Source organism: Nipponia nippon, unplaced genomic scaffold, assembly GCF_047370975.1.
Source record: "Nipponia nippon isolate SJK-2023a ecotype South Korea unplaced genomic scaffold, ASM4737097v1 scaffold_3, whole genome shotgun sequence".
In the NCBI taxonomy this organism is placed as follows: domain Eukaryota; kingdom Metazoa; phylum Chordata; class Aves; order Pelecaniformes; family Threskiornithidae; genus Nipponia; species Nipponia nippon.
The window spans coordinates 87,189,933-87,206,917 of NW_028262347.1; the positions used below are offsets into that span (position 1 = coordinate 87,189,933).

Genomic DNA, 16,985 nt, shown 5'->3' on the forward strand with positions numbered 1-16,985 from the left:
ACCTAGAACTGTGGACGCTAACTCATACGATTTGATTTCTGTTGTGTTTGGGCACACATTACACTAATAGATTCTACGCAACACAATCAGACAACGTATTGTAAATATAAACACATACCTGATGCCTGCACACCTTTTTTATTCTTATATTAAGCAACCTACAAGGTCCCATTAATTTGATCAAACAAGAAAACTGCTTTGCTTTTTACAAAAGCAATGCTGAACAGGAGTATTTCTTAAGTAATACAAATCATCAGCAACGCCTGCTGATGACTGCCACCAGCACTTACTCCATACCTTTTATCCAGCCCCTAAGAATGCCATCTCCAACAGCCATTTCTAATAGCCTTCCAACCAATTTTTATGAATGTCCATAAATTGACTGAGATATTTTAATGGACAGGAAGGAGATACTCATTCAAAAATGATCAGAGGGATGGAACACCTCTGCTATGAGGAAAGGCTGAAAGAGCTGGGGGTGTTCAGCCTGGAGAAGAGAAGGCTGCAGGGAGACCTTATTGCGGCCTTTCACTACTTAAAGGGGGCTTATAAGAAAGATGCGGACAGGCTTTTTAGCAGGGCCAATAGCAACAGGACAAGGGGCAATGGTTTTAAACTAAAAGAGGGTACATTCAGACTAGATATAAGGAAGAAATCCTTTACAATGAGGGTGGTGAAACACTGGAACAGGTTGCCCAGAGAGGTGGTAGATGCCCCATCCTTGGAAACACTGAAGGACAGGCTGGATGGGGCTCTGAGCAACCTGGTCTAGTTGTAGACGTCCCTGCCAGTTGCCGGGGGGATGGACTAGATGACCTTTAAAGGTCCCTTCCATCCCAAAGCATTCTATGATTCTACATGAGTTTGGGCTTTAAAATAGCTTCTTAGGACAATAGAAGCATAGAATCATAAAACGTCCTGAGTTGGAAGGGACCCACAAGGATCATCGAGTCCAACTCCTGTCCCTGCATAGGACAACCCCAAAGTTCACACCATACGTCTGAGGGTGCTGTCCAAATGCTTCTGAAATGTTGTCAGGCTTGGTGCTGTGACTGCCTCCCTGGGGAGCCTGTTCCAGTGCTCCACCACGCTCTGGGTGAAGAACCTTTTCCTAATATCCAACCTAAACCTCCTCTGGCGTATCTTCCTGCCATTCCCTCGGGTTCTATCATTGGTCGCCAGGGAGGAGAGATCAGCACCTGCCCCTCTTCCTCCCCTTGTGAGGAAGCTGTAGACCGCGATGAGGTCTCCCCTCAGCCTCCTCTTCTCCAGGCTGAACAGAGATGAAAGTGACTTCAGCCACTCCTGATACAGCTTCCCCTCTAAACCCTTCACCATCTTAGCGGCTCTCCTCTGGACACTCTGTAGTAGCTTCGTATCCTTTTTGCGCTGTGGCACCCAAAACTGCACACAGTACTCAAGATGAGGCCACACCAGCGCAGAGCAGAGCGGGACAATCACCTCCCTTGACCGGCTGGCAATACGGTGCTTGATGCACCCCAGGACACGGTTGGCCCTCTTGGCTGCCAGGGCACACTGTTGGCTCATGTTCAACTTGCCATTGACCAGAACCCCCAGATCCCTCTCCATGGGGCTGCTCTCCAGCCTCTCGTTCCCCAGTCTGTATGTACATCCAGGGCTGCCATGTCCCAGGTGCAAAATCTGGCACTTGCCCTTGTTAAACTTCACATGGTTGGTGATTGCCCAGCTCTCTAATTTGTCTAGATTTCTCTGCTAATAAACCACTCTAATGCAGACAATGATGTCGAAAGCATCTTCCAGTGACAATGGCCTCTTGTGTTTCTCAAAAATAATGAATTTGCCTATGTCAAAAGCAAACCTTTCAAAAACAGAAGATTGTTTTCAGACTATCAGGTTAAGAACTTTATTGAAGAGTATTGGCATATACTATAACCTATGCCTACAACCTAGCTTTCCTTACCTATCTGAGGATAACGAGAAAAGAAGAACAGAAATAAAAAAGAACAAAGGGGACAACTAGAGAGACAACAGTAATTAGAGGAAAGAGAAACGTTATCAAAAAACACGTAACAGCAACAGCCTTAGTGAGAACAGAAGAAACGTTACCCCTAGAGGCATGGTACTGTTACTACTTGGTTACTATTCTTTTGAAGATGCTCAATTTTTACTATGAGTAATGTTAGTATCAAAATCCAGGCAGACCAAAGAATGGATTGAACTTTTAGCTTCCTGCCCTCCTATTCCTCCTCTTCCTGGTTTGTTCAAGCTACTACTTCCTTCCACTTTGAGCTTCTCTCTCCCTTTTCCCCACACTGTGTGGCAGGTTCATCCCTCTCACAAAATGCATTTTTTTTTCCTCTTCACACTAAGCATTCATCATTTCTAACAGAACACAGTCTTAAGGCGAGCTGAGTAAAATATAGATTAGTTTTTCAGTTCAGACACACTTTCAAATCTATTTGAACTCAGAACAAAAACAAAAAAGAAACCCTAACAATGGTATTAAGATTTTTTTTTATTTATTGATCAAACCAGCTTTGTCTCAATAAAAAAATATGAAAAAAGAAAGAACTCTGAAAATAATAAAAATGTAAACATCAGTATGACACTGTAAAAGAACAAGAAACATACCTCCTCCACATCGTTGTCCAAGACTACGATTTGTAGTGGAGAAGTCAGATTCTGGTTATCAGAGATGGTCGTTCCCACTGGGGAGGATTCGAGGATGAAGCCCTCATACGTAGATCTTGTGAAATAAGGCTTCTGATTGTTCTCATCAAGGACTTCAATATGCAGATTGGCAAAGGCAGGAAGAGGATGGCCGTTGTCTTGTTCAGCCTAAAAAAATACCTCATTTGTCAAAGGCTCTCAGCCAAGTAAAAGTACGAACAGTTACTAACTGGTGGTGGCTTGTATTTACGAATTACAATCCAGTTATAAAAGCAAATAACAATGTATAGATCACCCTGTTATGAAACTTTGCATCAGGAAAAAAAGAAACACCAAACAAAAATTAGCCAGGATATATAAGCAAAAAGAGTTTCAGTCACAATAACCTTTTAAGTAGCCACAATAAAGCTCAAAGCTATACAGCACACGTGAAAACATAGTTCCTTAAACTATCAGTATTGAGAGTTTTGGAAAAATCATCGAAGGATGAAAGAAAAGTGGAAACTGCTGATTGTACAACAGAACCTACACCCACACCACCAGCAACAGAGCTGAAACCAAAAGATGACGACAGTACACATGGACATAGGGTACTTGCTACAGATTACTGGAAGAGCATATTGCCCTGGATATGACTCTTTCTCCCTCTCCCCCAGACCCCATCTTTCTAGTGTTAGATGAGTGGGATTTTAATTTTGGGTTTGCCTATTTTTGAATGTCAAGCAACATTCTTTACTTAATTAATAAACCTCACTTTTCAATGGCAATGCCTCACCTAACAAGATTTACTCACCGATACAGTTTCATCTGATTTATTCTTATTTTCAAAGTTCCTAAACACAAAAGCACTAATTGCCCATTCCAGTGTGCTAATCCAATATAAATGTATGATGCCGCTTTCTTTTTTTTTAATTTACTACCTATGACTAATTAAAGTAAATAAACAAGGGAAGTAGAAGACAACAAGTAATTTGTTCTTTAATTTATAAAGAGAAAACCAGTTCTAATTATAGTCCTGCACACATCTCTGTAGCAAGACAATAGTAGGGTATTGTAAGACAGTTTCCTCTTCCTATGGCTTCATTGCCAAAATCTACAGCACACAGACCCTGGGACTGCGACAGTAGTGTGCTATTACCTTTCTGCAGACGTGGGAAGTGTATTGTGCAATAAACGTCTCAGGTGTAAAAATATTTCAGAAGAGAGAGAACAGTACCTAAACCATTGTTGTTAACAGTACTTTTTGTTTGCAGAGATTTGATTTTCATTCTGTTATTTCCCTCATTTCAAAACAGATAATTCCTCATTTTTCAAATCCAACATCTGAGGAGCTTTTTTCTGGAAACATGCCATTTTGATTTCGTCAACTAGTTATTTTTAATTTCTTCTTTAGACACATTTTTTTTGTCTGCAAAATGTTCACTCTGCTTTGCTTTGTTTACCAAGCAACAATAGTATGCTGTTGAAGATAAAACTTCCATTTCAAGTAAAAAGAAGTATAAACATCAAAATTGTTATGGTGTTCAAAGTAGGTGATGTTACCTTTAGTAATTCGTAAGAAACTAATTCAAAACACTTAGTTCTTAGGAAAAATGTATTTTCCTCTTTAAAATACATCAGCATTACTCTTGACCAAGAGATGGGCAACAGTGACAGCGGCACAGATTTAAAAGCAACCACCAACCTATTTGCTTGTACGTGGCTATTTTCTGACTAAAGAGGATAAGGTCAGATCTAGCAAGTGGATGTACGTAATCATGTGCTAATATCTGAAATTAATAAGGCTTTTCCTAGGAGATTAATTTTTGTTAATGAGACAAATCTCTCTTGAAGGAATTGGGAGTTCTACTGGTTAATTCACTGGCACATTAAGATTTCAGTAACCAGGGTGCAGGATGCAACATATTTATCTACTGCTGCTCTTATGTGCTTCTAGGGATACAGGATACTGCCAGTGACCAAACCCATAATTGCCTCAAATAATTACTACCATATTAAGTATGAATATCTTTTTTTCAGCCAGCTTCAATTATTCATATTCAAATAAAACACGTAACAGGAAAATAGTACACAGAGCTCCATTCCACCCGAGGAGAGTGATCCCAACCAATTTTAAAGAGATTTGCATTAGCTCAGAAAGTTTGCCTTCACACCGGTCGTTGTAGGAGAATCACATATATTAGTTTTATCAGCATTTAGTTAGAAACCTTCCAGTTGCACTCAGTTTCATTCAACAGAGCAGCACTCAAGCATCCCTGGGGAAATCCTGGTCCTGTGGAAGTTAACAGCAATGTATTTCAAACCTGATACAGTAGTAGCTGGCAATAGCATTGGAGACTGCATAAGTGACTCCCAAATGCTGAATATAATTTACAGAAGTGAGATTTACTTTGACGTTGATGCTCCGCTGAATGAAAATAAACTTCATGTGCAAAAATGAACATCACCAAAATTACTTGGAAGTACCCTGACCTCTGATGCAGTAGGATGAAACTCCAAAAACGTCCTGATATAGAGAGTTTCTGCCCAAGTTAATATATTGAGAGCATAAAAAAAACCAAAACAACAACAACAACAAAAAAACACAAAAACCCTCAGAAAAAAGACTGCTCTCTGAGCAACAAATATATACTGATACAATTCTATTTTAGAAGCAGATCTATGGCTGAGCTTCATTAAATACTCTGTTCTGTTTCAAGAAAAATAGAATAGGCCTCTTCACAGTAAAAAGCTTACACACAACTGCTACAAGTTTCTTTATAACAAACCTTGATGTTCCTTGAAACTGCTTAGAAGGGATTCTAAAAAAAAAAGGAAAATGCAAATAACAGAGGGTCCCAATCTTCTCAACAGCTTGAACTGCCACAATAATGGCCTCGCTTTAAAGCATAAGTGAGCACAGACCCCATCCCGGGTTAAAAGAGGAAATATTCATCTATGCAGGGTGTTTACTACATCATCACCACAGCACTGCAGTGTCTTTCTGAAGGAAAAGACAGTCCTCTACATTACATATTGTGAAATACAAAGAAGGATGTGTGCTCCTAAGATTGGACTTAAAATTTTAGGCTCTGGAGACCAAAATTACAATGAAAAGGATTCCTTCCTCAGTGGGCAGTTCAACTTTGCAGGTGCTTTCCTTTTTGCTCACCAGGTTGGGTACACTCGTCAAAATAATTGACTTTGGCCTCCCCATCTGAGAATTGGACAGAATCAGGCAGCTAGTCCTTCAGAAAGTCACAGTGCTTCCCAACTGGTTGTTGCCAGCAACAAGCGTTACTTGCAGCACCAGGACACAACTCAACTTCACTCTTTCATTTCCTTAGCAAGTACACAACTGCAAGGCTACCACGTGAAAATCACCCCATCCAGCTCACCTCTTTTGCTATTTAATTAAGTCCTGTTTCCAAAGACACCTGTATTTATGGGGAAAAAAAAAAAAAAAGGCAAGCTTTGCAGATGACACCAAGCTGAGTGGTGCAGTTGACACACTTGAGGGATGGGATGCCACCCAGAGGGACCTGGACAAGTGGGAGAAATGGGCTCGTGTGAACCTCATGAGTTTCAACAAGGACAAGTGCAAGGTCCTGCACCTGGGTCGGGGCAATCCCTGGTATCAATACAGGCTGGGGGATGAAGGGATTGAGAGCAGCCCTGAGGAGAACTTGGGGGTACTGACAGACGAAAAGCTGGACATAAGCTGGCAATGTGCTCTTGCGGCCCAGAAAGCCAACCGTATCCTGGGCTGCATCAAAAGAAGCATGGCCAGCAGGTTGAGGGAGGTGATTCTGCCCCTCTACTCTGCTCTGGTGAGACCCCACCTGGAGTACTGTGTCCAGCTCTGAAGTCCTCAGCACAGGAAGGACATGGACCTGTTGGAGCGGGTCCAGAGGAGGGCCACAAAAATGATCAGAGGGATGGAACACCTCTGCTATGAGGAAAGGCTGAAAGAGCTGGAGGTGTTCAGCCTAGAGAAGAGAAGGCTGCAGGGAGACCTTATTGCGGCCTTTCACTACTTAAAGGGGGCTTATAAGAAAGATGCGGACAGGCTTTTTAGCAGGGCCAATAGCAACAGGACAAGGGGCAATGGTTTTAAACTAAAAGAGGGTACATTCAGACTAGATATAAGGAAGAAATCCTTTACAATGAGGGTGGTGAAACACTGGAACAGGTTGCCCAGAGAGGTGGTAGATGCCCCATCCTTGGAAACACTGAAGGACAGGCTGGATGGGGCTCTGAGCAACCTGATCTAGTTGTAGACGTCCCTGCCAGTTGCCGGGGGGATGGACTAGATGACCTTTAAAGGTCCCTTCCATCCCAAAGCATTCTATGATTCTATGAAACCACCAATGAAAGTCCCTCCTTTCCAGAACTAATCCAGAAATTCCTGTATCAGGGTAGGACTGGAAATCCCCAAAGCATCAGAACTTGGCTGTTGGGGTTCGGTGCTCAGGCACAGGAGGTGAGACAGGTATGAATGCACTCCCTGCGTGCCCTATCCACCCAGCTCGTCACCAGCACCAAATAGCAAACCCCAGTGCCAGCCTCGGGACCTGAAATTCCTCTTTAATGGCCAGGCAGAATTACGTACAGCAACATCTGAGCCCTTTGCCCATCTGACCTGTATTTCCTACTCGAAAAGAACGTCCTTTACAACAGCAGAAGAAAGTAAAGCAAAACGCTTCTGGTAAGAGAAAGGGAAGTGCTTTAAAAACAAAAAAGTGCTGGAATTATAACCAACTCCCAGCGTACCTTCCTTTAATGCTTCTTCAGTAGATTTGTAAAATTTCTGCTTTCCTAATCCAACCTATGTACTTGTGGGACTGTCATTAAAACTCACTTTTAATCAGTTTTACAGACTAGTGCTATCACTTTACATTGAAACTGCTCTGACCAATAGAAAAGATAAAACACAATCTCCATAGAGAAAAGTAGCTATTTTCTGATCCTTAGAGTACACAGTTACATGTTAAAAAAAACCCAGCCCTGATATTCATAAGAGCGGAAAGACAAATATACGCTTTTCCTCTCTTTGAAAAGATTTAGCTGAAAGCTGGAAGGGAGAACAAATGTTCATTTCCTTACAAGGCCTCTTCCAGAGTTGTTCTGTTTTAAGCCACTGGAAAACACAAATAACTGCTCGTTTTCCTTTTGGTCTTTACACATAATGAGGGGTCAAAGCACATGAAAAACTAAAAAAGAAATTAGTAAGATGCTGGTTACAAATATTCACTTTCAAACAACAATATTTTTTTTTTTAAGAAATCATTTTCTCTGACAGCCACTTCTTTTTGCTTTTGTTTGATACAAGGAGTTTCATATAAAGTATGAGAAATTGATTTGTCTTTATGTGTTATATAAACATATTCCCAGAAGCAATGCTTAGCTAGGAGCAGTTCTTGTACCTTTGATGCATAACCTTCCTAATTCTCCAAAAATATACAATACCTGTAATATTGTCAATTTTTACTGCATTCCCCTCATCCTTAACTTTTCTTGGGTTTTTTGGGGGGGATGGTGGTTTTGCTTTGTTTTTAAAGAGATAAATTAATACGTACGTTCTTCCAGACATTCAGTGCTGTTAGTGAAAAGTTTTTCCTCATAGCGGCCTGTTAAAAGCTAGCTTGGGCTTGCTGGCTACGGGTTGAGCATCTCTGCTTCCTAACACATATTTTGGAGCACAAAGAATAAACAATTTGCATTTCTTTCAGAAAGCAAGCCACTGATATTTAAGACACAAAGCATTCTGGTTCTAGTTCCCAAAAGAACACCTTTGCTGTCAAAACAACGAATGATCTTTCAAATAAACCCAGGGATATTATATGAACTTAAATGGACTCCACAGCTCTTCAGTGAAAAGAGCAGTCTGCTGGCTAGATGGTTCAGGTTGAAGATACACAATCATAAGGAGGCACTAATAGAGCAAAAAAGAACAAGTGTGCAATGAAACCTTCATCACAGTGACACACATGGTGATGAAGACTTTAGACTTTCACATTGTTATGAATACTACTGTCGAGGACTGTTATGGAACCAGAATTGTCTCAACACTGCCGTTCTACCGCCATCTTCTGGCTTTGACATCCAGCCCCTGACGAAACCACCACAGGACGCCCGTGCAGAGACCAGGACACGAAAGGTGGGACCATGAACTGCACGCACGCCTGCGCAGACACCAGGGCACGTAAAGCAGAAGCGCAAACTGCGTGTACGCAGTTCTGCACGTGTGCATGGCCCTATAAAAGGACCGCGTGCGCCTTTTGAGGTCCTTGTCTTCTCTCTTTCTCTTCTCGTCCTACCCTGCGCACCTCCTTGGAAGCTGCTCCTGCGGACACAGAGACTGGACCGACTGGACCTTTGATTGACGGGACAACGCCGGACTCGGAGTGGCGGTAGCTAGTTCCCCTACGTGGCTCGCTTCTCACCCGCCTGAGCATGCTCTTTCTTTCTCTCCTTTTTTTTTTTTTCCTCTCTTTTTCTCTCTTTCTTCCCCCCCCCCCACCCCACCCCCCCCCCCCGTCTTCCTACCCGGTCCTCACCCCTTCATTCGCCAAAATAAAGTCAAAAGGTTGTACGGCATTTGACCTCGTTTGCATCTTAATCTCGTCCTTGGGATCGTATTGAAACCTCCCCCGACACTGGATCGGGACAGCTACCTATGGGAGAAGAGCAGGTACCTTCACACTACCCTCAAGGTACACAAGGAAAGAAGCACAGAATTGTATTCTGGCAACTACTGCTTTAGTTAAGTAGTTGAGCGCACCTAAGGAAAAAAAAGGACAAAATAATGTGAAATGTGTTAATTCTCAAATCAAAAGTGTTTAGCTACATTTATTATGTAATCTGCCGTGGAAAAGCATATGTAAGCTGCTGCTTGAGCAGTTTAAGTGCAGTGTTGAACATTTGCGTGCAGTTTGCAGAATGCTTGCATTTGTAGCGGCCAACACATAATTATATCCTTACTAGAGATGACATGAAACCGGTCTCACTAGAGATATTGTACAAGGAGTGAAGAGCAATTGACTGGGTTACCAGCTTGAAGAAACGTTCTATACAGAAACAACATGAAGTTCACTTACTCAAAGCATTAGACAAAACAGTTCCCCAAAAGAAAGCAGAAATGAAAGTAATGTGATAAACTCCCTAAATCTTCAGGAAAATAAACAAAAATATGGAATTTTCTTTCCTGTGGACCTAGCAGGGATCTGTTTGGTAAGATAAATGAACAATACAACAACCTCCAGATGGACACTGATGTGTAGGCAAGACTCTCTGGTGCTCCTGTTGCACCATATCTGCTCACTGCCACTGGACAAGGGCAAAGCACAGGAATGCTGAACAGACCCACGGTGGGGATGCCTGGACAGTCTGGGGGGGTACAGCTGCTGAGGAATGCTGTGGGCAAAGAAGACTTAGCAGGCTACCAGCATTTTTCAGAGCTGGAAGCACCCGTCTTCTCCATCCTACATGCTCCAGGTTCACAATGTCACCTCCCACTGCGCAAAGCAGTATAGTCTTGTCTCAGAGAAACATCTAATAAAAAGCAAAACACAGTCACCTCTGCTTAAACTCAGGGTTCCTATTTATCCATGGATTCACAGAATGCAACTTTTGTGCTGCACCCTTGTGTAACACTTCAGGAATACTTAAGTCTAGAAGATTCTGTCATAAGATGCATGAAGACCAAACAGTCTGCAGTTTATCTAAGACACTTCCATGTTGCTGCTCCTCCACAGGACCTAAGAGTTGATCTCCCCAGTGAATTTTAAATAGGCTAATTAGAAAAAAACAAAACAAACAAACAAAACCCCAAAACAAACACCAAAACAAAAAACAACCCAACAAAAACCCTAACAACTCCTAACAACCCTGGTGATTATGGCTCAAGTATCCAGCAGAGCAGCCAGACACACACTGCTCAACTTTATCTAACCTGCCATACAGAAGATACATTTTCTCTTTCCAGCTTTGATTCTGTTTTACCTTGCCAGTCCCTCACTTCTACGCCTGCATCCTCTCCAGCCACCAGCCTACAGCAATGCAGCAGGTCCCTGTCTCTCTGTTTCAGCTGTTATTTCTGAGCAGTGTTAATTCACAGCTTTGACCTCCTGGGAAGATGGCTGCCACCTCTTCCAACCCAGCTAAAACTTACCTCAGCATCATCCCTTCCAGCACACATTCAAAACCTACATACAAGGACAGAAGCAGCATTGTAGAAATACTACCTTGTCTGTTCCCAGGCGCTGCCCATTACGCTTTTAAAGATCTTGCTCAGCATCCAGTGAAGGTAATGGGGGCGTACGTCAAATTCAGGTTATCTTAATTCAAAACATTCAGCTCAAGAGCCTTTAAAATGGATTTCTGCCAGGCTTTGCCAACTATGACTACCATAATGCTGGGGTCAACAAATACCTGACATCCGATCACTGTTGCATATAGGAAACTGTTGCCTATAGTTCAATAATAGACTGCGCTGACCGAACAGATTCTCAAAAACCCTAGTTGCTGCATGGAAGGCAGCACAATTTTACTTTCACATCCTTAAGGTTACAGTAAGATACTATTACATTTGCTATCTGTCAGTCCTACAATGAAATAGCCTGGCTTTCTTTTCTGTTCTTTAGGACTTCAGTACTCATACAGGCATCTTCACTTCACATGCTGGTAAAGAGAAAAGGCAGAGAGAGAGAGATCTGAGACAGATCCACGCAAATAACTTCAAAGTACAAAGCTGAGCGTAGGTGAAATACATAGGCCTAAATCCAGAGCTCTAGCTCTCAGTCTCCCTGCTCAGCTGCTGCATAGCACCGACAGAGTTTGGATTCCAGGATGTCCCGTTTTCTTTTCTTCATGTAATGCCTTTCAGCATGTTTCTGCGTATGGAGAGAAGTGCTCCTCTGGCCAAAGCAACCTTTACCCCTCATCCAGGCCTGATGTGAGTCCAGAGAACGTGTGTTACTTCCCTGTAACTATATTTCTTCAAGACACGCTGTTTTATGGTAAAAATTGCAAGGTACATATCTGCAAGCACCATCAGCTGGTGCAATTTGGGCAGTAGTAGCACTGGTAATGGCCATCTTTCACACCCGCTCTTCAGAGGCAGTTTGAGTGTCAATATAAAAGAAAATCAGGCTTCTTTCTCTCCACCCTCCCATCCCAACAGGAGGATGAGCAAGTGGAGCTGAGAGAAAAGTGATGCATGGGGATAAACATGAACTTAACACATCTTAAAAACAGCTGGGACATAAGCAACCTTTTTCTCCTTCAGGTCACAGGCCACATATGCACACAGTGTGAGAGAGTGGAAGTGAGACCTGCAAACCGATCTACAAGAAGGTCTCGGAGACTTAAGGAAAGCAAAGGTAGGTGGATGCTTCCTCCAGAGGCAGCAGATCTGCAGGCACAAGAGCACAGTGCTGATGAATGGTGCTGCAGGCGCTGCCCAGCGTGAACCACCCCTGGTAAACTGCAGGAGGGGTCTGAGCAAAGGGGCTCACACTGGAAACAGATTTCTTTGTTGGCTATTTAACAACATCATTTCACATAGTCTGCAATTGTAGCAGCAATCAACCTGAGAAGAAACTGCAGAGAACTCTTTAAGTATTTCAACAGCACCCATGATGAAGATAAGGAGCTCCTCCCTCCTCCAAAAGATCTCATCTTGTCAATACAACAAGATAACATTTGCCCATCACCTAGCCCTTGGACAGAACTGACATTGCTCAGAATGGACAAGATTTCTGTAGGGTGGAGGGGAAAAGTGAATGAATTTTACAAGAAATCCTGTTGTAATTAAATTTTGGATAGGTTACCTTGAAATAGTCAAGCTAGTCATCCTCGGGTTTTTCAGGCCCCTGAGCTGGGAGATGGAGATAGGACTCCGAGTGAAGTCCCACTTGTCGAAGAGGTGGCAGTCACAGACCTGCTCCTCCACCTGGATGCGCACAAGTCCATGGGCCCAGGTGGGATCCACCCGAGGATACTGAGGGAGCTGGCAGAGGAGCTGGCCAAGCCACTCTCCGTCATTTATCAGCAGTCCCGGACAACTGGGGAGGTCCCGGATGACTGGAAACTAGCAAATGTGACGCCCCTCTACAAGAAGGGTCGGAAGGAGGATCCCGGGAACTACAGGCCTGTCAGCCTGACCTCGGTGCCGGGGAAGGTCATGGAGCAGGTCATCTTGAGTGCCATTATGCAGCAAGTGCGGGACAACCGAGGGATCAGGCCCAGCCAGCATGGGTTTATGAAAGGCAGGTCCTGTTTCACTAACCTGGTCTCCTTCTATGACAAGGTGACCTGCTTAGTGGATGAGGGGAAGGCTGTGCATGTTGTCTACCCGGACTGTAGTAAGGCCTTTGACACTGTCTCCCACAGCATTCTCCTGGAGAAGCTGGCTGCACACAGCTTGGATGGGTGCACTCTGCGCTGGGTTAAAAACTGGCTGGATGGCTGAGCCCAGAGAGTGGTGGTGAATAGAGCCAAATCCAGTTGGTGGCTGGTCACGAGTGGTGTTCCCCAAGGCTCAGTACTGGGGCCTGTCCTGTTCAATATCTTCATTGATGATCTGGATGAGGGGATCGAGTGCACCCTCAGTAAGTTTGCAGATGACACCAAGTTGGGTGGAAGTGTCGATCTGCTGGAGGGTAGGAAGGCCCTACAATGGGACCTGGACAGGCTGAATTGATGGGCCGGGGCCAACTGCATGAGATTCAACAAGGCTCAGTGCCGGGTCCTGCACTTGGGTCACAACAACCCCATGCAACGCTACAGGCTGGGGGAGGAGTGGCTGGAGAGCTGCCTGGCGGAAAAGGACCTGGGGGTGTTGGTTGACAGCCGCCTGAACATGAGCCAGCCGTGTGCCCAGGTGGCCAAGAGGGCCAATGGCATCCTGGCCTGTATCAAGAATAGCGTGGCCAGCAGGACCAGGGAGGTGACAGTGCCCCTGTACTCGGCACTGGTGAGGCTGCACCTCGAGTCCTGTGTTCAGTTTTGGGCCCCTCACTACAAGAAGGACATGGAGGTGCTGGAGCGTGTCCAGAGGAGGGCAGTGAAGCTGGTGAAGGGTCTGGAGCATAAGTCTTACGAGGAGTGGCTGAGGGAACTGGGGTTGTTTAGCCTGGAGAAGAGGAGGTTGAGGGGAGACCTTATTGCTCTCTACAACTACCTGAAAGGAGGTTGTAGCGAGGTGGGGGTAGGTCTCTTCTCCCAAGTCACAAGAGATAGGATGAGAGGAAAGGGCCTCAAGCTGCGCCAGGCGAGGTTTAGGTTGGATATTAGGAAAAACTTCTTCACCGAGAGAGTGGTCAAGCATTGGAACAGGTTGCCCAGGGAAGTGGTTGAGTCTCCATCCCTTGAGGTATTTAAAGAACGGATAGATACGGTGCTTGGAGACATGGTTTAGATGGACTTGGCAGTGATAGGTTGACGGTTGGACTTGATGATCTTAAGGGTCTTTTCCAACCTTGACGATTCTATGATTCTATGATCTCCCCTAAAGACCATTATACAGCAGATTGATTTACCAAGGCTGGCATTTCATTTATCTTTCTGGCTGAAGTGATGGCTAAATTAAATAGTTATTTAAGAAAATATAGGAACACTCCTGGGAGCAGACTGGGATCTCATCTTTGCTGCTTTAAATATTTCCTCACAAGGGTCATTCCTGGCTTGGTGTAAAACTCAAGCTGCAAGAAACTCAAGTTCAGAAATCTTTCTTCTTCCTTTTGCATGCAACCTTTATCAGACGTGAAAGTCTCTCAAATTCCCTCCTGAAAATGCCCACTGTAGCACATGTACACACATGCAATCTTCAGATCCAGGAAAAAACCCACCACACTGGCGAAAGGGAATATGAGCATATTCTATGCAGCTGCACTAAGTATTCCCATATTCCTTCGTTGTTCTGTGTTTTTCTTGATTTGCTGGTAAATCTGGCACACACAACCACCCACATAACAGCAGGTTTCTGACAATTATTAAAATTCATACATTGCCTTTCTGATCCAGTTAAAATAGACATGCTCTGTTTGCCACAATGATGAAAACACCAGAAATAGCATCTAAAATAAAACCAGAACTTATCACAGACCTCCTGACCCAAAAAAATGAAGGTAGGTTATCACCATCTAAGAAATAACTGGGCCAATAATGTCTGAAATCTAAAAAAAAGTGCAAAACTAAAAGAATAAATACTAGTGGTGAAAATAGTCTAGTTTACATCAATATCAGCCCTAAGAATTTTTCTTGGAACCTATGCAACTGATCGGTCCATTAAAATGAGCTTTTTCATGCACTACTTAACCAAAGAGTTTGCTGAAATCAGTGCCACCAGTCTTTTCTTCTTCGGAACCAAAGTTTTTCGAATTGCAGTTAGGTCCTAAAGTCATTTACTCTGTGCTATCGCAATCCTCTCAATTCCCCGAACAACTTAATACTTTTATGCAACAAAATGAATTTTAGACATTGTTGACCTTGTGCTTCTGTAGCCTAAGCCTGCTATACCTACACCAACCAGGTTCGCTTCTGGGTATTGCTTCTTTAAAAATGTGATCAAATCATTGCTTTTTCCCTGCATGACACAGCATGCAAAATGCTAAGTCACAAAAATGTACTTGAACTTACTTTTGTTATCACTCATGAAATATTCAGAATTAGATGAAAAATTTCTTTGATGGATAAATATAACTTTGAATTTTTATTCTATAGCTAGACTGATTTTTTTTACAACATTCAAAAATCATGGCTGACTTGGAAATAATTGCATAAAATAACTCTGTGTCTTTTATTTCTTCCAATTCAATGATAACCATACCTATATACCCCAAACACACAACTGTTTAGTTTAAGACTGAGCTAATGCCTGCAAAATATCTGCACCATTGTGCATCCAAGCCCATGAAAAAAAATTAAAAAAATTGCCACTGCATCCTAGATATTTAAATGTTCACGAGGCAAACAAAAAAATAGAATGCTCTTTGAGTAAGATTCACAATATATCTAAAAATTGACCTTTGGCTTTTCTGAAAGGTAAACGAGCATGTTCTTTTGCTATTGGAAGTTAATGTTGGGTTTAGAATTGATGTATCCATTTAAGCAGGCTGTAAAAAGAATTACACTAAACTTTACCGCCAGAAAACACCAACCTATGCAAGACAGAGGGAACCCCTAGTAGGCTACTAGAGACTTCCTCATAGAGACCAAGGAGAGAGCCACTGCCTGGCTGACAACAATCTTCGTGCATCCTGTAAGTTATGTCATTTTTTCGGTCCGGTTACCTTTTCACAAGCATCCCAGTGAGAACCATAAATGTTATAAATTCATCTGTGCTTCCCCTGCCATTGATTATACCCTAGCATTTCAAGAGATACAGTAAAAGAAGTAAGGAAAAGCCTCTGGCAAATGCATTTGATAGCTCACTGAAGGAAATGTAGTACTGGAAAACTCCAGGTAGGTCACTTCAGATTTTCTAGTCAATACAAGAACAAGGAAAGAACCTGGGAGCTTCAGACACTCAAACTTAAACTTGACTTCAAGCAGCAAAGAAGATGGAAACATTATATAGTATTTAAACCAATGTCATTAAAAATGGAGCAGTCAGCACAGACACAGAGAAGAAAGGTCAGGTCTGACAAAGTTGATTCTTTTAAGTGCATAACTGAATTGAGAGATAAAGGTGAAACTAGGGACATAATTTATCTAGATTTAGGGTAAGCTTTAGGATTGTATATCACACACTGGATTAATTTACAAGGTCAGAAAGTACAGCATAACGAAAGAACTACTGAAATGGATTAAAAATTGGCTTAAGGACAAGAAGCACAGAATATCTTTAGAACATAGAAGAAATTTGACTTTAACGTCAGTGAAGCTTGTGATGTGGCAGTGAAATGAAATTGGCACATAATGTGTCTAGACACTATGCTTAAAAAAACCAAACCCAAAACATACATTTTTTTCTTCATGTATGTGTGACTTCAGTACCAGTAAGGTTTATGATGCTGTAGTGCAGGGAAGAGTAATACTTACAGCTGCCCACCTTTCCAAATAATGAAACTCTTTCTTCTTCCTTTCAGTTAAAGAAAATACCAACTATGAAGTCATTATGCCAAGTTTTAAGTGACAGATAAGTTTTAAATGAAAAAAAATGTCTGTTTACTGCAGAAAGGAAATACAGCTATTTCTGTAAATAAAAGACATTACAGAACTTACCATTTATGGATTTTAATATTTTTATTAAATAAATAATTTAATATTTATTATTAAATATATAATCTTATATATAATATATAATCTGCGAGGGGTGACACACAATTTAGGGTCAATCTTAACTTCAA

The 16,985-nt window shown here is 42.5% G+C and overlaps 1 protein-coding gene across 4 annotated transcripts in view; it reads right to left on the reverse strand.

The window, feature by feature from the left end:
• Nucleotides 1–16,985, reverse strand: part of PCDH15 (protocadherin related 15) — an 853,821-nt gene that overhangs the window by 211,053 nt on the left and 625,783 nt on the right. For all 4 annotated transcript variants that reach the window (XM_087765707.1, XM_087765706.1, XM_087765705.1 and 1 more), the window contains one exon: nt 2,614–2,820. In XM_087765707.1, the coding sequence (XP_087621833.1) occupies nt 2,614–2,820 (207 nt within the window). The remainder of the gene's footprint in view (nt 1–2,613; nt 2,821–16,985) is intronic.